The sequence below is a fragment of the Chionomys nivalis genome, chromosome 4 (assembly GCF_950005125.1).
Source record: "Chionomys nivalis chromosome 4, mChiNiv1.1, whole genome shotgun sequence".
Taxonomy (NCBI): Eukaryota; Metazoa; Chordata; class Mammalia; order Rodentia; family Cricetidae; genus Chionomys; species Chionomys nivalis.
In genome coordinates, this window is record NC_080089.1 from 63,908,844 (window position 1) to 63,932,222 (window position 23,379).

Consider the following 23,379-nt stretch of genomic DNA (forward strand, 5'->3'; position numbering starts at 1 on the left):
CAGAGCAGTCTCAGTGACCCAGCCACACATGTATAATCGAGTTGTGTCTTGGGGCAGTAACAGGCAGTCACAGAGCTCCCAGCTGTCAAGGCCAGTCTATTATTTGGTGCTTATGACTCCCTGGGGACATTGGGTTACTGTTCCCATGGACATTTTAATCACATAGCTGGGAAGCAGGAAAAATAGCTGAAGCCAGTTTTTCCTAAGTTACTGGTTGGGTTACCTAACCTTGGTGACTCAGTTTTTCAGCTGTATAGAAAAGGTAAATAATTCCTTTTTTGTAGACTTGACACAATGATAAAATAACTTTAATTCATGTGTGTACCTGAGTAAATATTCAGTAAGCATTTATTTTGCTTCACACTTAAATTACGTTTTCTTCTTGTGACCCTGGGACTTGATCTTTCTGGCACTAGAAGAAACGTGGGCACTGTGAGGGTTGAGATTAGACGGGGGTGAAGGGGCAAAGCCAGGGAGTAAACTGGAATCAGGCCCATCTCTGGATCAGGCCTCCCTCTCCCCACAGCTGCCCTCATGATGGATGAACTGAATCCCTACACCAAGATCAGTCCAGCTTTGGGAGCAGAGCGGCACTCAGTGGGTGCTGTCACGGGCATCATCCTCCTGTTGTTCCTGGTTGTGGTGTTGCTGGGCCTGTTTGCCTGGCGACGGAGGCGGCAGAAAGAAAAAGGCCGTGACTTGGCTCCTCGTGTCTCCTACACCCCAGCCATGAGGATGACCAGCACAGACTACTCTCTCTCAGGTCAGGCTATGCCCCATTATTTATCCTCCCCCTATACAACTCAGCAGGAGGCCTGCAGTCTTCTCAGGAACATCTATATTCTTGGTTCAACGTGGGTGGTTCGTCATACCCGCAGGGTGGGTAGCTGGGCCCGAGAATGGTAACCCCATCGAGAAAATGGGGTTGGAGAAGTCTGCAGCTCCAGGAGGGTGCTGCTTCCTGGAGCCCAAGCAGGGTGCCAACCCCCCACATCCCCACCCTTCTCACCGGGCTGTGTCTATAAGATGTATAGTAAGTAGCAACTTTTCTAAGAAGCAGAGGGGATGGTTCCCTGTGTAAAGCCTGAGCACCTACTGACTTTTGCTTTCCCTGGGAGGACCTCAGGCCATCCCTGAGGAGCACCCCAGAAGTGAAGTAACAGGGGAAGGGGTGCCTCACTTAGGAGAGGTCTGCAAGTTTGGGAAGAGCCCCGTGTGCTTAGATATGGCATCCTGTGGTAGTCTGAGAGAGGATGTATGGAACTGACCAGATCCTTTCTCTCCCCTGAACTGATACCTTGAAGAGAATGCTTTCTGCTTCATATTTAGCTAACCAGTAAGGTTCCCAAACACCCTGGTGTTGGTTAGGTCTGTACTGTTAAGGAGAGGGTGGTGACCTTCCAATGGCTTGTAGATGATCTATAGTCTCCTGTACCTTGTGTTTAATTTAAGAGCACCTAGACCACATCTGCCATTCCTGCTAAGTGCCACCTGCTGTGTGCCATCTCTATGCCAGGAACAGGACAGACAGCTGGCCCCAGTAGAGACGTTGCTTTCAGAGACCTCTGGGGTTCAACCAAAGCCAACATCCTCTGATGAAGCCGAGGCCCATTGAGATTTGGTAGTTTTCTTCTATAATGACAATGAGCAGTAATGGCTGATTTTCCCCAGTCCTGAAGAAACTTCAGAAAGAGCTAGGGTCAACAAGAATGGAGTTCTCTATGTACTTATTACTACTAGTGTCTGACCATAGGGGGAAGCAAGGGAAAGTAAATCTACCTAAAATAGAAACTCAAAGACAAAGCCAGAGTCAGCAGTGAACAGCTTCCAGCTGACCATGATACCCCTATATTGGCAATCCTGGTCTGTGAGCTACACAGGGGGCTGGCTCTCCTGCTTGCTTTAGGGCTACTAGATGCCAGGTAGCTTGGAGGATATGGGGGATTTGGCTGTCTTTGCAGGGGACACTCAAAAATGTCCAGCCCCAGCGTTAGTTTGGGGGGCATCTCAACCACGGACAGGTGTATGATGGAATATGGCTCCTTGTTCTCTTCCCAGATTTGTCTCAAAGTAGCAGCCATGCCCAGTGCTTTTCCAATGCCAGCTACCACACACTGGCGTGCGGGGGGCCTGCCACCAGCCAGGCCAGCACTCTGGACAGGAACAGCCCCACCAAGGTACTGGACCCTTGGCTCCCCAGCCCTCACCCACAATCCTCTCCATTTAACACTCCCCTCTGCCCAGGAAGGAACTGCACCCCCACATGGAGGCTGTGTGGAACTTCTACATTAAGAACGATCATAAGACTCGTGGTACATAAGAACACTCTGAATCATGAAACTGGGAAAGAGTATGTTTTATGGAGACAGCAAGCTCTATCCCACGCAACTACATCATGCTGCCCACTCACTGGAACTTACCTGCACCTTGTGTATAGATAACTAGTACCTACCAGAACACAGTAACATCGCATGCAACCACCTTATCCCACACCCATGTATATGCCATGTAATCACTTTGGTCATGTGCCAATACATATACTCAAAACGTATATGTTTACCACAAATTACTAGTGTGTTAGCAATATACTGAAGTAACTCACTATTCAATTAACTACTTGATGCCTCTTAAACTTGAGCATACATGTCATCAATACACACATCAGATGGGAACCCAAATGCTAGCTAGTGTTCTTGCTGAAAGGGGGTGGACCAGTGGTGTGCTCTCCCTGACAGCTCCAAGCACAGCACTAAGTCACAGAATGGATAGATGTCTTTAGTCACAAATATTCCAAACCTTAGATTTCTCATAATATATGTATGTATATGTAGACAGACAAGACAGCATGTAGTACGTCCCTTGATGGACCAGTAAGAGGCAGTGTGAGAGGCTGAGACATGAACAGCTCCAAGGATAAGGTTTGTGAGGGGCTCTTGCTATACACACCTCCTGACACCTACCTAAATACTAGCCACACACATACACTCAGAATGGCAGGACCATTTGGGGAGGTGACAATCCTGGAATACCTGGCTTCCTGTACCATCATCTATCCCATGCCAGGGGCACAACTTTCATATTTTAGGCCTCTTCCCTGGAGCTCTCAGAATCCCTTCCTCCCCATCTGCCCACTGAAGAATGACGACCAGCCCACAGACCTGGGGGTTGCTTTTCTATGAAACAGGCAAGTTGTATGCAGGTTACTCAGAAGCCCAATAGCTTTGGCGACTCTGCCAGTCATCTTCCAACAAGGCTCTTGTGTGCAGGCTCAGTTCAGCTTTTAGCTTGAGGAGCTGAGAGAAGAGAATCTGGTTACCCATCAGGCAGCCCTTATTAACTCCAGCCATGTTATCAACGCGGCAGCAGGCTAGAGGCACAAGCCAGGGATGGGACAAAGGTTCCAGGCCACAACATTATTTGTGCAAGAACCAGCTACTCTTTCAGTAGAGGACTGGTTTGGTTCCCATCACAGGGCTTAGACTGGCCCTGTGTAGACAAGAACCCCTCCTAGGAGATAGAACATCTGGAGCAAAGGTAGGCACAGTGTTGTGGAGGGGATAGGCAACTGAGACCTGAATTCCAGAGCCAGCTTTGCCTTTGGCTTCTGTGTACCTGAGTATGGTCCCACCTCTGAAATAACATCCTTTCCTCACATAAAGGGCTGCTAAGAGAATGCAGGGAGAGGACTGCATCAGTCTCATGACTGGAACTTCCCCTTGCTCAGATCAGACTCTCATATATGGCCCAGGAGCAAGAACTGCAGGCAGCTCCTACCTCTGTGCTGGGGATGCCCTGTGACAGAGTGTCTCCTCCGCCTCCTCCCTGACCTGCCCCTGCAGCATAACTCCATATGCCACAGGGGCCTACGAACTTGGTTTGGGCATATGCTGTTTTCACTGGCCTCAACTACAGCATGATGGCTTGTCATATAACATTTGTCTGTTCCTCCTTTACTCAGTCATCCAGGGTCTGGGAGCTCAGGAGCATCTTAGGGATGGGTACAGTGAGGCTCGGCCAAGTGCCAACTTGGGGAAGGGCAGCTGAGACGTGAGGTATTAACTGGCTCTCCTCTCCAAACAGCTCAGTAACAAGTCCCTTGACAGAGACACAACAGGCTGGACCCCCTACAGCTATGTGAACGTGTTAGGTCAGTAGTGGTTTGAGTCATCTTTCCCATCGGTCCCACCCTGATCTCTGTACTGAGGGGAGCTGCCCCACCTCAAAGCAAGAGAGTTGAGTCCTGAGCATGGCTTTCCCTGTGGTGTACAGGGAGTGCATGGTTGTAGCCCACTGACTACCAGGGATGGAATGTGAGATTTCCAGGTGGAAGCAGAGAGTATTTGCCACAGGCAGAAAAGGATCCTCTGCCTGATACTTTTCAAGGCTTCTTCCCTCTGCCCCAGTGGAGGGCGGAATGGAATGGGAGGGGAAGAGAGGAAGACAGATAATCCCAGTCCCTTTGGATGCTACATGGAGATCTTGAGCCCTACCCTGTGCTTTTCACCCCCTTCCCCTGCCATCCAGGCCCTGGGAATAATGGCTCCTCCCTGTCATTCCTCTCACTAGACTCCCATTTCCAGATCAGTGCCCTGGAGGCCAGGTACCCGCCCGAGGACTTCTACATTGAACTTAGACACCTCAGCCGCCACAATGAGCCACACTCACCAGGTCAGACCCCCCAGCCTTTCCTTCCACCCCATAGCAGACTGTGCTACACCCTGCCCGATTCTATGGAGCCTTCCCGTGATCAGTCTATAGCTCCTAAGCCCTACCCAAAGGCGGCAGTTTGTCCCAGTCCTTCCTACTACCCTGTTCACCCTCGCCATGCTAGCTGATGTGGGCAAACTGGGATTGCTTATGGAGGCGACATAGCCTAGCTATACTCTCTGTTCTGCAACCCAATAATGGTGTAGATAACAGAATGTTGGCTCTCTGGACAAAAAGTTCAATGATCCCCAGAAAGGCCCCAGACCTAACAGTGGTTCAAACTGTATCTTCTTAGAAAATGACATAGGGTTGTTGAGAAGAGACTGGGAGAAGGTAGGCAGATCTACCACTAAGTATCCTCTGGACTCAAACACTGAGCTCAAAGGTGGTGGCCTGAGAGGGGTGTGAAAAAGACACTTGGCAAGTGAGTCCTGAAAGGAGGAACATGTGCATCATGTTACAAAAATGAATGTCAAAAGAGTACAAAGGATGGACACAGGATGCGGCCTCCCTACAAAGTAGCTCTTCTAGGGCACAGCCCCAGAATGCTAGCCAACTCTAGGTTTGAATTTGGGCTCTAGGTGACTCTTCACGCTCCACTGAAACTAAGTCAACTTCCTCAGGTCTGTAGTCCAGGAAGCACGAAGGTTCGGAATTCATCTTGTTGAGTAGGCACGGTTGCAAGGACCCTGCTGGCTGTAGGTCAACTACGGCTAAGCTGCCCTCACTTCACCTTGAGGTCATTGTGATCCAAATAGGCGCTCAGGAACAGCTAGGCCTCATCAGGACTCAGCCTAGTTCTTCCCGGTTCACTGTAGCTAGAGCACCTCACACTAGTCTTTGTTAGCTCACAGCCAGCTAACTGTGGCTACTGGGAGAGAACACCTGAACTCAACCTTGTATTTGCTTGTATATTCTTGAACATCTCTGATATTCTTTGGACAGCTGTTCCTTAAAGAGAGGGCTAACATTGTAGCCACCCTCCTTTCTTCAAGATGAACAAAGGAAATCCTTGACTATTAAGTGTTAAACTAGGTCAACACGGCCTGCTACAAGCTTTTAAGGGTATGGGTTTCTTTGGCACTTTTAGAATGGCCTGCTTCTGCCATACCATTCAGGAAGGAGTGAAAGGTGGGCACACAGGCATGATCTGTAAATTCAACTTGGGAACTTAATGTGGAGGAAGGATCCTAGTATCAGCGGGTTTGTCTTTGGTGTCACAAATGTGGGCAAGTCAGGTGGAGTTAGACTATATTTCTATATTTTAGTAAGAATTTGCCAACTACCTTACCTGTACTGTTTTCAATTAAAGACCAAGGTGTATCTGGTTTAAGAACACATATCAGACAGTACACAACCACCTGAAACCCCAGCTCCAGGTGATCCAATACCTCTGGCATCTGCGGGCACCTGTACTCATGTGTACTCAGACTATATATGTGTATGTTTATAAAAGTAGAAATCAATCTAAAACAAAGGACAAAACCCAAAAAACAAAACTCCCAAAGACAACACAAAACACCAGGGTGGGTGGGGTAACTGTAAGTTAGTCATTCCTGTCCCAGCCTGGAAAGGCCAGACTTGGTCCCACCCCTGGGATCACTTGTAGCAATCCACTCACGTTTGTGTCCTGCCTGTGGCTAGGGCTCAGGACCATGCATTCTGGGAACCTAAAAAAAAAGCTAACAGCAAAATTAAGAAAGAAGTCCTCAGGGCTGAAAAACACTGGCAACAATTTCAGGAACAAAGCTCTACTTCCCCACGCCCTTCAAATGAGTGACTGAGCAAGCTGGCTATGGCTGGGAATGACTGTTCTTCCCGGAAAGTAAACTAATTAAGTAACCCAGCTACTTGTCTTTTTCTCCCTGGCCCCCATCAGAGCAAAGAGGTGAGAAACCCTATCTCCAACTCCATTCTAAAACCAAGGGAAAGGAGAATCAGAATTCTCTGCCTCTGGAACCCTCCAGCTAAGGACTGGTTTAGCTTCATTCCTTGCCCTGTGCCTCTAGAGCCTGGCACTTCACCTACAGAGATCAAAAGGTGGCATCCTGAAAGACAGGTGCAGACTAAAAGGAAAGAAAAAAAAGTGTTGCGGCCCATCTGATGTGATGAGCCCGTTCAAAACTATTTAGAATAGATTAAATCCAGAATAATTTGTTAGGAGTAAACTATTTTCTGGGTAAAGGAAAAAAAAGGCAAGGGGAGGAGGAAGCCACCAGCTGCCTAAGGAAACCTTACCCTGTATCTTCTTTTCTTCTGTTTCTATGCAGGCACTTGTGGAATGGATAGACGTCAGAACACATACATTATGGACAAAGGCTTCAAAGGTAGAGTATCTAATCCTGATGTCCTGTTACCGATCTGAAACAGCAAGGAATACTGCCTGGGAGAAAACTGTAGACCCTTATGCCCCTTAAAAAAACAGAAAAAGCTAAAAAGATCACAGGACCAGAGTCACTGGGTGGCTCTGCCCAGGAGGAGTAATCCTAATAATGAATTCATCTTTCCAGTGCAGTTGCACCTGCTCAGCAAACACTTGTGGGTTTGTTATAGATGCCAACTAAATGTCTTCGGAAATGTAGACTCTCATTATCCAACCAATTAGTACGAGGTAAATTGATTATAAATCTGAAATAAAGTCAATCTACCTGCCCCAGAGGCCTTCTGTTGTACTGGCAAGGACCACTACCCTGCACCTGCTGCCTTTCTGGGGCACAAGGAATACAAATGATGCCCAGCGTTAACAGCCCCTACCCTCGGGAGATCTCTGCGCACAAGAGCAGGGAAGCCAAGACAGACCCCTACGCCACAAGAACTACATACAAGGTGGACCATCCCTCTAGGAAGTCTACAGGTGAAGCCAAAAATCAAAGATCAAGTCCAGCCCACCCACCATTAGGTCCTAGGTTTAAATGCTGGAACATGTGAGCTAGGCAGGGTGCCTCGGAACTCTGTCACTTATTAACCGTGTGTTTCCTAAGGTTGTTTCTTCATCTGCAAGGTTGGGAATATTTATGCCTGCCCTGTTGACTCATGCCTGTCTTATTATCTAACAAGGTTATCTTGGGTGTCCAATAAAATCGGATGGGAAGTGCTTTTGTGTATTATAAAAGTAGTACCAACGTGATGTCTCTGGGAATGTCTCAGTCAAACTGAAAGAGCAGTAACAGAAGTCAGCGAGGATCCCACTGATATTCTACATCTACCTCTGCACCAGAATCACCCCACAAATGTTCAAATTGCAGGTTTATACCCACATCAGATGCAGTAGATGGAGAGGGGGTCCCTGCACTCTGCAACTGAGAGGAGTATTTCAGGCTATCCTTATGTAATTTATTATCCAACTCTATTTGTCTAAACTGCCCCAGATTTCCCAGGTTCTGATCTTTCAAATCTAGCAAGGTCATCTCCTAATCAAGGAGAAAGGAGGGCAACTTGTGTACAACTCCTGGGAAGCTGGCTATCAGAAGTCAATGAGCAAAACTCGGGAGAACAGCAGGGCTAGCCATTTAGGATATGCAAAGTCCAGGAGACCTGTTTGAGGAGGGAGAGCCCAAGTTCCAATCCAGCCTATAGGCAGCATTACCCTTGGAGTTTGATTATGGCAAGTTTCTGAGGATTCTGGCTTAAATAATCGCCATTTCGGGATGCCAACAGAAGAGTCATAATGCCACTTGTTCACTATGACCCAAAATCTGTTTCTCAATGTGGAATGGGGACTAGAGGGCTCTCCCAGAGCCTCTGCGGCTCTGAGAAGCTGCATGACCCAATGGAGAACAGCTCATCCAGGCCCTGAGACTAGCACACCTTTGCTATACACCTTGTCATCCTGTGCATGGTGATTAGGGTAACTACTTTTAAACTCAAAACCATAAATGTAAAACAAAGCCAATGAAAGCCAGTCTCTACCTGGGCATCATTGCATTCCTGTCTCCTGGAGTCATCTGAGTGCATGGGAGGCTCTCTCAGGCAAGCGGCCAGACTGTTTCACAATTGGCTCTAATCAGCCTTCAGAGAGAGAAAGAGCTGTGTAGGCAAATGTACATGTTGGGGGCCAACATGGCACAACAGAGTTCAAAAAGAGGCCAGTGAAATATCTGTGTAGAGCTTAAATTCTAGTGTAAGAAATGCTACAAAACTCATGGAACAAATCCTATCTACTAGCTAAATTCCCCAAACATCTGTGACCAGCTACTTCCTGTCACTTATTTAAACTATTTCCTAAAGCAATAAGGGGCGAGCCAAACCCACAGGACTAATTAAGAGTCTAGAGGTTCTCTAAACTTGATGTTGTGTTTGTGTGGCGGGGTGGGGGCGGGTGCCAGAGAATGAAACATTTGGCTTCCAGTTCAGTCTTATGGTGCTCACTAGACACAGCAGTGCATGTGGGTCTTGGCCTCTTTAAAGGACAGCTGTAACAGCACCATTTCTAAGGCCTCCCAACTCTGACATTCCAACATCTACCTTTTTCTCTAACTGGGAACTCCACTCACCGTCACCCTGGGAGACTGAAGGAGATAATGCTTACACAGCTAAGCACCTGTCTTACCTTTTTCTGCAGCATAATGACTGTACAATAAACTGTCACATGTCCAATTCCTTGTCTGTCATGCATTCAGAGTCTGACAGAAAAAAAAAAATCCACTTCTCTCTACCTTCGGTCTGGGAATTCTTGAGCCTGTACTGCCATTCCCACAACTTGTGCTCCCTTACCACCCACTCCTTCAAGTAACTTTGGGTTTTCAGACATTCAGAAGCCCACTGAACTCCTGACAACTCTTGTGGTTGGCCAGTTTTCTGGATCTTAGACACCACTTTATCCCCACCCCTATTTCACCCCTCCCCTATCTCTCACTGAAGTGAAGAACTTAACCCCAGGAACAGAAGCAGCAGTGTGACCCACTGATAGCAGTAGCTCAGAGGTGACCAACAGGTACTTAGTGCCTGAGTTTCTATATACATTTGAGTAACTTGGGCCTTAATAGATTTAGAACATATTCACAGAGCAACTTTGAGAAGTTGTTTCCTCTTTATACTTGTGCTTCCTCAAAAAATGAAGATGTTCATTCCAGAAACCCATCTTGACTGTGATAATATGCATGACTGCACATGGTCCAGGAGGAAACAAGGAGAGTAAATGCCAGGCACTTGGAAGACTGCATGCTTCCCCTTTCTTTGCACAGTGCCCTGACAAGCAGGCAGTGGGGTGGGAGTAGGGCTGAAGGGATGAGGAAGTATCCTAGCCCAGCTGGTTACTCTTCCCCACACCCTGCCATCATAGCAGGCAGGTGGATGACTCAACAAGAGAAAGGCTTGGCTTCCTGAGTTCTCTAGCTTACCTTATCCTTACCCTATCTCCTCCAATTCCCAGCAGAGACAGGATAACTCAGCACCCTCCCCAACCATCACTCTTCATGGATTTCTCCATCCTGTCTTGGCCTGCAAACCTTGTATAGAAGAGCCTAACCCCCTTCTCCTCTCCCCCAGCTCCAATTTAGCTCATGAGAAGGAATATACTGAAATGGATAAAAGCTAGCATTTTCTTCATCTAACATTGAGAGCAACCCACTGTTTCACTTTCTGTGAACATACAGCTGAGTGAGGCTCTAAGGCTCCTGCACCACTCTATCTTAGCCACTCAGTCACTAAGCTTCAAGCTTAGCCTTTCCTCTCAGCAGGCCTTGGTATGCCCAGGAAGGATAAACTGAAGCAGCTGTGAAGACCTTGCACTCCAGGTAAACTAGATATGCTGATGGAAAAAACATCTTGTCAGATAAGACAGTGGGAGTCCTAAGCACTAAGTATTAGACTAACAAACTTTGAGCTTTGGTTTCCTCATTTCTAAATAGTAATAACAGTCTCTTCCTGCACCGCCTCTCACCAAGTTTCTTTCTTTCTGTTTGGTTTGAGACAAGGTCTCACTATAAAGCCCTGGGTGGCCTGGAACTTGATGTGTGAACCAGGCTAGGCTTAAACTCAGATCTGCTATGCTAGCTTTTTCCTCCCAAATGCTGGGATTACAGGTGTGCCAAATCACACTCAGTTTCAAAACCTAACTGGAATGAAGGTCACTCTTCAACTGCTACATAAAATAAGCTATCCCTCAATTCCATATAATCCAAGACAGTGGTGATAGGTAATGAACAGCTTTCAACAAGAAGCCCTGAACCTCTCTCCCTGCTTGTTGAGTTCAGACCAACCATACTGGGCTGACTCAGAGGTTCTCAGGCCTACACCACTCCCTGTACTAAGAGAGTACTGAGAGGCAAACTAAGATGACAGCTTGAGGCAAGTCACAGTCTAGAACCCAGGCTGTGGTTCTCCACGTGGGAAGGCTTCCACCAGCAGAAGTACCTATTTACCTACCCTTCAGTCCTAGCTAGAACTGCCGAGACTGCTCATTATCGAGCAAGAATGTTTTTCCTCCTAGAGTCAGGTGCAACCAAGGTCAGTCTTAGACCAACCGGACTAAAGCTAACTTCCCTCCCAACTTGTGAGCGGAGCTGCAATGAAAAGTGCTTTGAATTTCCACTGTACTGAGAGACAGTGGGACCCTGAGGAGTTTACTTCCTCACTCAGTCTCAACTTCTTCACAAGCCCTGAGGCAGGAGCAGGGACTTAGTTACCCGCTCTACTGCATCCCAGCATTGTGAATACACTTCTACACAAAACCAAGGAAATGGTACCTGCTAAAACGAGCTGCCAACATGCAGAGTAAACCCTTTCGCACCAGACCTGCTGTATACCAGACCATTCATGGTGGTGCCCACCTCAGTTCCTTCAGCCACCTGCACATTCAGTTCCCCTTGGGACACAGCTTTCGCTTTTTAACAGTTTCAGTAAAATCACAGTTGGGGACAGGGAGCTTAAATAACAGCTCCAAATGGAAACGGTGGTGGTTCTAGTGAGAAGACTCCCAGAAATTTCACCAGCTGACTGCCACAGAAGCCTCTTAGGTTACTCTTGACTGTCAAGCTCTGGCCACTCAGGGTTATTTCCAGACACCTTGCACGCACTCAGTGCCTCACAGAAAAGGGTGACAACTGTCAGACCAGTTTACTGAGCACAGACAGAGCGTCACCCCAAAGGGAAGGAGAGCAGGAGGGGAAGTTTTTCTCTGTGACTCTAAGTCACTAAGGGGTCTTCTTCCTCCAGGGGAGCTACTGTCACTCCATCCCATTTTTATTAGACGTCATTCTGCACCCTCGTGCAGCTGAGTTCTAATGACAGAGCAGGATATGACTGAAACAAGCTCCAGTCAACATTCTCAAGGACCAGGAAGCTGAGCCTAGACTATACTTTGAGTTTGCTAAGACACGGGTACCCTCTCAAAGGCCAGCTTGAAACTGAGGGCTTTTTATACCTGTCACACTTCAGTTATCCCACTCTAAGGATGAGCTCCTGAAAGACCGGGATGCCACTATTTGCTGAAGGCAGCTAAACTGTTGACGTCCACACTGAAACACACAAATGCTGCTACTGCTGTGCTGCTTCTGAATCCAAGTTTCTAGTCATTATCACAGAAAACATGGGGCCAAGAAATCTTAGAGCACAGATTAAGGTGTTGGCTCTGTAGTGCTATTTACTAGCTCATGACCCTGGCCAAGTTAACTGTGTTTCTCTGGACTTCCATCCTGTAATATACCAGCTAGCATTTGTATAAACTAAATGATACATGTAAACAAGTACTGTGAATAATATGTTTCTGTGGGAAAAGAATGCCTAACTGAGAAAGCATACCTTAAGACATTGAATAAGATTTAATCTTCCACTGGGCGCTGGTGAAACATGCCTTTAATCCCAGTGCTTGAGAGGCAGGAGTGTGTGTGGGGGGGGTAATCTCTGAGTTCAAGGCCAGCCTGGTCAACAGGAGCTAGTTCCAGGACAGCCAGGCTGTTACAAAGAGAAACTTTGTCTTGGGAAAATAATATAATAATCTTCCAATATCATAGTCTATCCCAGCCTCAGGCACACAAACTTGACTGTAGTCTGTTTCTGGTATTTAAATGAATCCTTATGTCCTTGTTTCTCCTAAGAAATCTCTCTTGCCTTGCAGATTACATGAAAGAATCTGCGTGCAGTTCTAGTACTTGTTCCTTGAACAGCAGTGAAAACCCTTATGCTACAATTAAGGATCCACCCATCCTCACCTGCAAGCTTCCAGAAAGCAGCTATGTAGAAATGAAGTCACCTGTGCACATGGGGTCTCCGTACACAGATGTGCCATCCTTGTCGACATCTAATAAAAATATATATGAAGTTGGTAGGTGTCTCACATAAGTAACTTAGCAAAACCAGGGCAACAGTGCAGCATCTCAAGTGAAAACTAACTCTCCTCCACTCACTCTCTCCACAACACACCCTTCTGTTTGGTTGCATTTGAAGGAACCCAAGGAGAAACTCCATCCCAGAACTTCCCTCTCCTCTAATGCAGGAAAACAAAATCTTTTGCCACTCTGCTTACAAATTACAACTGATAAGCAGTAGAAATAGCAAGGTTGGGAACCAGTATACAACACTTCAACTGATTGTTGGTGGAAATCCAAGTTTGAAAAAGAAAACCATTAGAACTGCTGTTTACAAGTTTCCAAATCACTTCCTTACACCTCCCCTATTCAACTGTGATCCTAGAGGTACTCCTAAGACCCATACCTCTAGGATGTCCTAAATCTCTTGTTGAACAAAGGCAGGGATTCTGACCCTTGGGTTTTCTATCTCTAGAGAAAACCTGTCGTAATCACCATGCATTTATCAGATTTATACATCCATAGTTCCTCTCCCCAACAAGTTAAATAGAACTTTCAAATCTCCCACTAAGGCAACAAAGCTAATCTCTTCTCTGAACTCATTTTTCACTATATTCCTTAGAGCCCACAGTCAGTGTGGTCCAAGAAGGCCGAGGTCATAACTCCAGCTATATCCAGAATCCATACGACCTACCTAGGAACAGCCATATTCCTGGTCATTATGACCTCCTCCCAGTAAGACAGAGCCCTGCCAATGGGCCCTCCCAGGACAAGCAGTAAGGGGGATAAACTTCTCTCTTAAGTGTGCTCTGCTGACTATTCTCTGACTTTGAAAGAAGAAATTCTGTGACTTGAAATATCAGTACAGATTGATCTGGATTGAAAGACGCACTTCCAAATGGGATTGGGATAACTGTTCAAGGAGTCTGTTCACAAAGGCAAATCATATCACCTTCAGCCCTAAGTGCCCTGAATATGATTTTTAAAACATTTAAGATATCGCTACTCATCAACATCAGCTAAATTCAGATAAAAGATATGTATTTAATATTCTGAAACAACGCTTACAATGCATGTGGCTTAGGTTTTGCAAACTTTCCTAGGAGAAGAAGGGGACTGGGCAATGGAGAGGGGCACTTTAGAACACCTGAAACGTGTATGTGCTGTTGATTATTGTTACCATCAACATCTGCTTCAGTATCGAAGGGAACTGGTGCATGGATATGAACTGTTCTAATATTAATAGTAAAATCTGTGTACATATAGGTATGGTCCATCAAAGTATAACAGCCATAATCAAAGTTTAAAATATAGCATACTTCCGACAACTTGCATTTTCAAAAACAAGAATTTAATAAAGACAGAGTCACTTTCTTTCTGTCCCATCGGTGATAGGAGGCAAAACAGAAAGGGGAGAAAAAGAGTAATTATTTCAAAAGTGCAGCAGTTTCGTTCAGTCTAAAATGGTTTCTATGCCTGCTTTACCAAACCTTGTCAAGAATAATGAAGGCCAGTCCTGGTCCGGCTGCACTGCATTAATATGCCTAACATCTGAGTCATTCTGTGTGTACCAGAGAACTAAGCTGATACTTTAAGATAGTAGTCACAGGGCTGGGAATGTAGTCCTGAGGAAGAACGCTTGGTGGTAAGTGGGGCCCTGGGGTAGATCACCAGCATCATAGAAAAGGTGTAGGCTGATAAGAATTAAGTTTCCCTAGAAACCATCCAAATGGCCCATTCAATTTACTTAGTTGGAGTCCCTTGACTTGTTTTCAAGCAGTTCTTCATAGATAGCACTTGATGTAGCATGGACCCTAAAAGTGTACAAGAAATTATACAAATGTGGGCATGGCAAGCTTAAGTAGCTTAACATAATACATTATGCTTTTTGATGGAACTAAATGAAATAAATAAAAAAAAAAAGATTTTAAAAGCCCATCACCTACTAAAATGGGCAAACACGTATTCCATTAGTTGGTGCTTTAAACCTTTATTCAGATAAGTCATAACTTCCTCTGCATGGTGTGATAGCAGGTAAACCGAAGCATGGACAATTCTGTATGTGGCTAATTCCCAATTCCTATAGGACCCCTTCATAAAAATTAAGAACAAAAAGGGCAAACTGGAAGTTAATGGCCACCCTTGTGCCACCCCAAGCTCTTCATGAGGAATAAGGGTCTAGCCAGTGAAAATTACCTAAACAGGGTTTACAGAAAGAAAACTGCAAAGCTGTATACTGCTACAGAAAGTGGGGTTGATACTAACTAGAAGTCAGCTTGGAACCCCTTAGTTTGGGTAAGAATCAGCAAAAGCAAAAAAATAAATAAGCAAATCTCCCTCCTCACTTCACTCAAGGCATAAGCCAATCTTAGCAATAGAGGAACATAAACATGAATGCTGCATGTGTGCATGGAAGCGAGAGATCAGCAATAGTAAACTTTCCAAAAAGCCTTATTAAAATAGGAACACTAGAAAATTACTTTGTAGACCTAAGTTAATACTTCTCATACATATGTATAAAGAAATAGAGTTAAGAGACTCACCTCAGTATTTCAGGGCCACAAGTGCTCAATTATCTTTGTGAAGCAAGGATGAAGAAGCATGGCAAAATCCAATCAGCAAGGAGAAATGGCATCTCAATCCCAGGCTTTATCTTCTTCCCTTATCCTGCATGTACAATAACTGCTACCTGGCAAACTGCAATCATGCAAATTCCAAGTCTCACTTCTCTCTTATCAACTACCCTCTGCACAAAAGTATTCAGCAAGAGGAGAGATGACTGGAGCACCAAGTCAAGAGATGCTGGCACCACTCTTGTTAAGTCACTTGCCCTCTTTGGGCTCTTTTATTTCCCACACATGAAAGAAGAGACACATTAGGGGAGGAGAGCTCTAACCACTCTCCAACTGTAGTACTCTACAACATTTCCAGCAACATCACTCAGAACAGGCAATACAGAGGAGGAGGGAAAGGGCAGAGATGTGATTGACTATGGCAACAAGAGCAGCTTTCATATAGCTAAGAGTTAGCATTAGGACATTTCGATCATGCAGAGCTACTGTTAGGAATTTCTGTCTAACAATCACAAGTAAGTCTGCAGTCAGCCTAAACACGTGCACTGCACATTCTATCAATGACTGGAAAGATCTGCTCGATTATATTTCAAAATGAAAACTTCAATCCAGTAAATTAATATGTATACAAGTCAGAAAAATAAAGAACAAAGTTACTGTACAATAGTGTGAGAGACTATGAAATGGCAATACTTTTTTAAACCACAGATTTGTAATATATTTGTTCACTGTGCAGAGGGACTGTACCTCAAACAAAATAAAATGGATTTCTCAAACTAACAAGAATGCCTATTGTTTTACACACTGAAAATCTATAATCTACATTTTATGTTTAAGACAGAATTAACCTACATTTGGTATAGTTACTTTAAACAGCTGGAAGAATGAAAATTATCACAATAGATGCTTGAAAAATTAAGCGAAAGGTTATTTTTTTAAGTAACAAATGGGACTACTTAACTCATGTTAAGTATTTTAAAATCCTACTCACATCAGTATTGGATTTCCGTTTTCCCAATGATATGTACTCAAAGGCAACTGTTACAGCTTATGTTATGCTCCAGTGGCAAAAGGGCAAGTGCAAGGCCTACCTAATTTATGTAAATCCAACGAATAGCTTTTGATTATTAGAATTTAGCGTGTGCACCTGCTTTAGGACATTTTAATCAAAAAAATCTTCTGATATAGCTGGGTTTAAATATATATTAAAAGTGCTAAAAATATATCAGATATATATTTAAAGAAAAGCTGTAGGACAGTCATGATGATTCATGACTATAATCCTGGCACTTAGGAGGCTGAAGCAGGAGGACTGTTAAGAAGAGTAACAGGTCAGTCTCTCAAAATACGCAAATAAAGGCCAGGCATGGTGCTGTACTGTTGTAATCCCAGTATTCAGAAGGCTAAGGCAGTAAAGTTTCAAGTTGAAGCAGCTTGGGCTACATGGTGAGTTCAAGAGTAGCCTAGGCTAGAAGATTCTATCTCAAAAACAAACGGCAGCAGGATTTTTTTTTTTTTAAATAACACATTATTTAACTGAGCAAAGAGATCAGTGATGGAGCATTTGCCTAGCATGCATGAAGGTCTAGGTTCCAGTCCTATCATCACAAAAGCTTAAAAGAAAATACAGATGCCAAAAAATAGCTTACTGGGCTAGCAATATGATGACCTGAGTTCAATGCCTAGGACCCCTAAGGTACAAGTTGTCCTCTGACCTCCACATGCTACTGTGGATGTGTGAATACACACAGACACATACTTACGCACATGCATACACACCAAACAAATAAATACACATAAATTTAAAAAATAAATTCTGGAATGAGTTCATTAAGTTTAAATTTGCTCCTCAAGCTAAGTTAATTCAAAATATTACAACTTGGTAGTTCACAAGGCTTATGTGGTACTTAAAAGTTATTTTAGGCTAGGTATGGTAACACACTCCCACAATCCTAGCCCTTCAGGCGGCTAAGCTAGAAGGGCTGAAATTCAAAGCCAGTCTAAGCAAGTTAGTGAAACTTGTAAAAGTAAAGCAAATGTGTCAAAGTAAAGCTAATAGCTGGGGATGTTAGCTCTGCAGAAGAACGCTTGCCTAAAATGTGTGAAATCCCAAGTTCAATCACCAATACCACCACCACACCACACACAAAGTTATTTCAATTTAGTATAATGTTTAACCAAAAATAATATATTTGCCACTCAGAAATAAGGGACCATTAACAGGTAGTTCTCCATGGCTAACTTAACACATTTAGTGAACAAAGGGTAAAGTTATACTCTGTGAGTCTTCGGATAGAGGATAACTAAGGACCAACAGCTGCAGGTGGTACCCTGAGCATTCATACAGTCTATTAGTCACTCACCTACTTAGAGGGAAGACACAGTGCATCTGACCAGTACGGCAATAGGGGATGGAAAAGCTCTGTAAGGAAGGGTGGATCAATGGATGGCTACATGGAGCTCATTATATTTGTACCTTGTAAATTTTAAAAATTGTAAGTATTTATAGAATTATACAAAAATCCTGTGCTATTTTAAACAGAATAGTTAACTGTCAGATTATAGCTGCCCAACCTATACCAAAAGGACCCCTACACTCCTCCCTCCTTGCCGTCCCACATTGTTCTGAAGAAACAGATATTCGAAATAAAAACATGAACAAAACCAATTTCCTGCCTGTGGATCTTACAACGTGATTACAAAAGGGTAGAGATAAGGGGAGGCCCTGGGGTGCTAATCACACAGTTTCTTCCTTGACTCACAGAGCACCGAACAGGGGTCCAAGTCAACACAGGTGGAAGCTCTGTTCTTTGACTTCAGTTGTCAGATTCCCTCTTCATTCTAGCATCTGCTGCCAAAACAACTGTCTACCCTAGAGTCTTGGGTAAGAAGAAGTAGGAAACCAGAGATCTTACGTAGTACTGTTATTTATGCATCCACTTTAAGGCAAAAAAATAAAACTCATTATATAGGAAACAAGTTTCTGGGGCTGGCAAGGCGACTCGGTAGTAAAGGAGCTTTCTGCTGAGGATGACAGCCTGATCCCTGGAATCCACATGGTGGAAGGAGAAAACCAGCTCACTCAGGTTGTTCTCTGACCCCCAAACATGTACTGCAGCATGCCCCGTCCCACCCTAATAAGTGTAATAAAAAACTTTAAATAGTGTTGTTTCTTAAATTGTTCCATGTTGGGCAGGTGTAAGTGTGCGCATGTGTGTGTTTTTAACATTCTTGGACCCCAATGATGAAAAGTTTTGGCATAGAGACCAGTACATTGGGGGGGCAATCCCTTAAAGAGATGAAAAACCACACCACTTACTTGGAGACATATGAAAATGATCTGCTGAGATACTAGAGGTTGTCTCGGTAGGGAATGAAAGCTAAAAACAGGATTATCTCCTTGGTGGGATGGGGGTGAAAGGATCTGAGAGTTTATGGTTTGAGGAAAGCTTAAGTTCTGCTAACTCAAAAATACAAAGGGTATGTTGCTGGCAACTAATACTGACTGAAACACAATATTTTGTGTTCACATCCGTTAACTACCAACCCCATGTCCAATAAATGGTAAGACAATGAATTACAATAAAATAAATTTAACAATTAGATCATATCAACAGCCCTAGAATGTCATTTAATCATGCATGCACTACCCATACACTGAAGGGCTTGTTTGTTTTATTGAGGTGCACACAGGATCTTGAGCTCCTAATCCTCCTGCTCCCAAGTGCTATGTGTCATCATGTCCAGCTTAGTCACTAGTACTCTGTAGAGCTATGGAAGATATGAGGTTCTTTTTTTTTGGGGGGGGGGGTCGAGACAGGGTTTCTCTGTACCTTTGGAGCCTGTCCTGGAACTAGCTCTTGTAGACCAGGCTGGCCTCGAACTCACAAAGATCCTCCTGCCTCTGCCTGCCGAGTGCTGGGATTAAAGGCATGAGCCACCACTGATTGCAAGATGTTTTGAAAAGTTCTCTCCCAGAATGCAAGCTAGGCACAGTGGCACATACCTGTAATCCCAAAACTGCAGAGGTGGAGACAGGAGTATCAGGAATTCAAGACCAACCTCAGCTACATGAGATCTTGCTTGTCTCAATGAAACAAGAAGCCAGTTGATTTTTTTAAAGAATAAAAACCATAAAACAAAGAGTTCTCAACTTATAATTGACTCAGCAGCTGATCAAATGCTTCTCCCTTCCTTCACATATAGTATCTTGACACACATTGATAAAACTGACATTTTTCAAATATCCTAAAAACTTTTACTTAATGAGAATTAACATGGTGATAGATGATTTTAATCAAGATATTAAGAGCAAAACCATTTTTTCAAAGTATTTACCTGATATTTTACTTATATTTTAAATTTAAGATTTCAGTTTGATTTTAATACCTACACACAACCCAGAAATGATCTACTTCAGTCACATCACTACTTCAAAGAATCTGAACTAACAGATGAAATAGACAAGAACTATGACTGTAATCTGTCTTTCCCAAGCAGCTGACTGCCGTGCTGGACCCGTTAGTTCAATCTTCTAACTTATGTATAATGCAGCAAATTTTTTAATACTTGTCTGGAATACAACATCCTTGCAAACATTCTATTCTCCAATTTCTAGGGAAATGGATACTGTTAGTAAAGTGATCTCTCAGCTAAGAGTCTGCCAATGTGAATAGCATACTGTGTCATTTTATCAGCCTCCTACAATATGGAAGAACACAACCATTCTTTAAAATGTCAGGCTGGCAACTTTGTTTTATTGGGGATATATTCAATCCTTAAAAGGACAATAGCCCCAATACTGCTCCAACCAGGAGAAAGCTCGGGTTGCTTTCTCTCTCTGGCATAGCATCAGAGCACCCTATCCGACAGGTCGATAGCCCAACGAGCCATGTGGAAGTGGCTCCTGTCATAGCCTGTGTCCTTTTCTGTAGCACAGCAAATGGAGGTCGTGTGCACTCTAAACAAACGCCACATTTTATTCTCTTTTGTTTTTAAGATAGTGTTCCCTTGCCAGGCGGTGGTAGTGCACATCTTTAATCCCAGCACTTGGGAGGCAGAGACAGGCGGATCTCTGTGAGTTTGAGGCCAGCCTGGTCTATAAGAGCTAGTTCCAGGACAGGAACCAAAAGCTACGGAGAAACCCTGTCTCGAAAAATAAAAAGAAAGAAAGAAAGAAAGAAAGAAAGAAAGAAAGAAAGAAAGAAAGAAAGAAAGAAAGAAAGAAAGAAAGAAAGAAAGAAAGTGTTCCCTTGTGTGACTCTGGATGTCCTTTAGTAACATTTTACAAAACTCTATAAACTTAAAACTAATAGTAATAAATTCTTAATTATCCGCCTACCTTTTCTGCTTCTCATGTTGACCCAAACCATCTATATGGTGTATCTTTTTCTTTATAATAGATTAAAGAGATTAATCACCACAACAGCTCAAACCACTGAGAGTATTGGGATTTTATAAACACAAGTCAGAAATGACAAAAAATAAAATAATCATTTTCCTAACACCAGAAAGTAAGACTAGTCCAGATGCATGACTCAAACTTTTATGGGTTAAACTTTTCTGCAGAACTCTTCAGAATTTAAAAAACCAAAGGCAAAGAACACCGATTGCAACCTCTGCTTACAATTCCAATTTAACATGCTCAGTGGAATGACTAACGATAACTTACACCGACATAGTGACAACTATAAGACAGAATTTTCAAAATAACAGACAAAGACAAGGTCTAATAAGTAACTGGCTTTTCAGGAGAATTTAACAGGTTAAGAAAAACATCTAAAGTTAAACTAATGAAAAGCACCGGGCGGTGGTGGCGCACGCCTTTAATCCCAGCACTTGGGAGGCAGAGGCAGACGGATCTCTGTGAGTTTAAGGCCGGCCTGGTCTACAAGAGCTAGTTCCAGGACAGGCTCTAAAGATACAGAGAAACCCTGTCTCAAAAAAACAAACAAACAAACAAAAACAAAAACAAAACAAAAAGCTAATGAGAAACAAGGTCAAGCACCAAAGTACTTAGGAACTGCCTTGAGCTTAGAGTTATCCTAATAAATAAGACTGTAGTGCTTCCTACTCAGGACAGTTTGTCTCCTGAGGTCCAACTCATCATGAAGTTCTTGTTGACATACAAATTTTCTAATACCTAATGTTGCTTGGAACTCTCCCAAAACCCAACCATATCTAAGTGCATTTAAATATATTCTTAGTTTAAAGAAATGTAAAAGCTATCCTTAGCCATTTTTGATTCACTACATAATTTCTTTTTCTTAGTTTTATCTCATAAATCTGCAAATTTTTAATAAACAGAGATGGAACCTCTTCCTGTGTCTAGTGGCACTGTTAGACAGAAAAGTACAGAAACTGTGTCGCCACTGCTCCTAGTAACACTTCCCAAGAGGATAATTGAACTGCAGATCTAAAGTCTCACCTGAATTGACATTGTTACCCTCAATTCCAGTTTACTCAGCACTGCAAGGATCTCTGCTCTCACTCATCGGAAGCAGTATTCCATGGTTACATCCAAAGCATTCAGAAGAAAAATATAATCTGACAACACTGGGAATAGTCCCCCTATAACTGTTTATTAGGATGAGAATATACTCCAAATCAATAACTAAAAAAAGAAAAAAAAATCAAATTACAGAGCATGCATAAAATACAAAGTAGCAATTTATAAATAGACAGCATCTTTATAATCAATACACTAAAATAACAAACAGCTACAAAAGAAAAACAAAATGACTGACTACAGCAATGCCTTCTGTGCTCCCCACACATCATGAGCACTGCAAAAACCAGCTTAACCATGAAACATAGTCATCTATGCAAGCCCACACATTTTTTTTTTGCAGGTATCCCACCATCCTGAACAATATCTTTGCAGTTAACTTTCAGAAAACTGCAGAGTAAGTGCTTAATATTATCCACAAGGAAGTAAAACTAAGTATTAGTGTGTACATTTCTGAATGAGAAACTAGCTGCTCCATTAATTTCAATTATGTAGTGGAAAAACCTATTTCAGGACTCTACCTACAATGCCTAAGTGCATTCTACTTAAATTCAAGGTACTATTTCATTTTCATACTAAAAGAACACATGCCTTTAAGTGGTACCACTTGAGCATAAATTAACCTCTCACTGTATTCTTTAGACATACTAAAACCAAAGGTTTAACTGAACTATGTTCTATAATACACCATAGAACTCAAAAGCATTGTTAAAATAATTGCCCATGCTTGTTAGTGAATATGGTGATAAAATTAGGCTGCATTCCACTTACTAGAAGGGTTTAAACACAAAATTCACACTTCAAAATGTGGTATTACTAGCATTAAGCTAGTTACTGCATGAGCAATAAAAAAATGCCAGACATTCTACTTCTGGGAAATGAGACTGGTTAAGCTACTCAGGCTGCCAATCACTGCAACAAAGACATCTCAGACAGAAGTCCATTAGCCTGCCCATAATCATGATGCCCTACACAAAATAAAATAGTCCTTTGTGTTTAAGATAATTCTTTTCCAGAAAAAAAGAATCCCCATCGTCTTGGATGCTTACAAAAACTAAAGAAAAAATTTACAACACAGACCTATTAAGGCATTTTAGAAATTGACTTTCACAATGGAAAATCTTCAAGCTCTCAAAATGCTGTTATGCTTATAGGGCAATGCTTAGGTCTGTCAAAATATGTACTGCATTGAGTAGAGTGTCTTACAAGCTGCTCTGTGGCAAAATAATAGCTTATTTCTAAGGTTGTCTTAGATTCAATCAGGACCAATAGGTCTGAGCTTCAAGTGATCAAGTTCTATTATGTTCTACAGTGACAGGCTTCCATGATGAAGAGTAAACAATAA

At 43.3% G+C, this 23,379-nt stretch overlaps 1 protein-coding gene across 12 annotated transcripts in view; it reads left to right on the forward strand.

Moving 5' to 3' along the window:
* Positions 1-20,531, forward strand: part of Megf11 (multiple EGF like domains 11) — a 326,069-nt gene extending 305,538 nt beyond the window's left edge. For 3 of the 12 annotated variants that reach the window (XM_057766409.1, XM_057766410.1, XM_057766411.1), the window contains 7 exons: positions 527-763; positions 2,059-2,177; positions 4,081-4,147; positions 4,567-4,668; positions 6,978-7,034; positions 12,764-12,970; positions 13,576-20,531. In XM_057766409.1, the coding sequence (XP_057622392.1) occupies positions 527-763; positions 2,059-2,177; positions 4,081-4,147; positions 4,567-4,668; positions 6,978-7,034; positions 12,764-12,970; positions 13,576-13,733 (947 nt within the window). In that variant the 3' untranslated portion in view covers positions 13,734-20,531. Of the gene's footprint in view, positions 1-526; positions 764-2,058; positions 2,178-4,080; positions 4,148-4,566; positions 4,669-6,977; positions 7,035-12,763 lie in introns of all 12 variants that reach the window. The other 9 variants (XM_057766413.1, XM_057766414.1, XM_057766420.1 and 6 more) reach the window with 5 other exon arrangements.
* Positions 20,532-23,379: the final 2,848 nt, after the last annotated feature.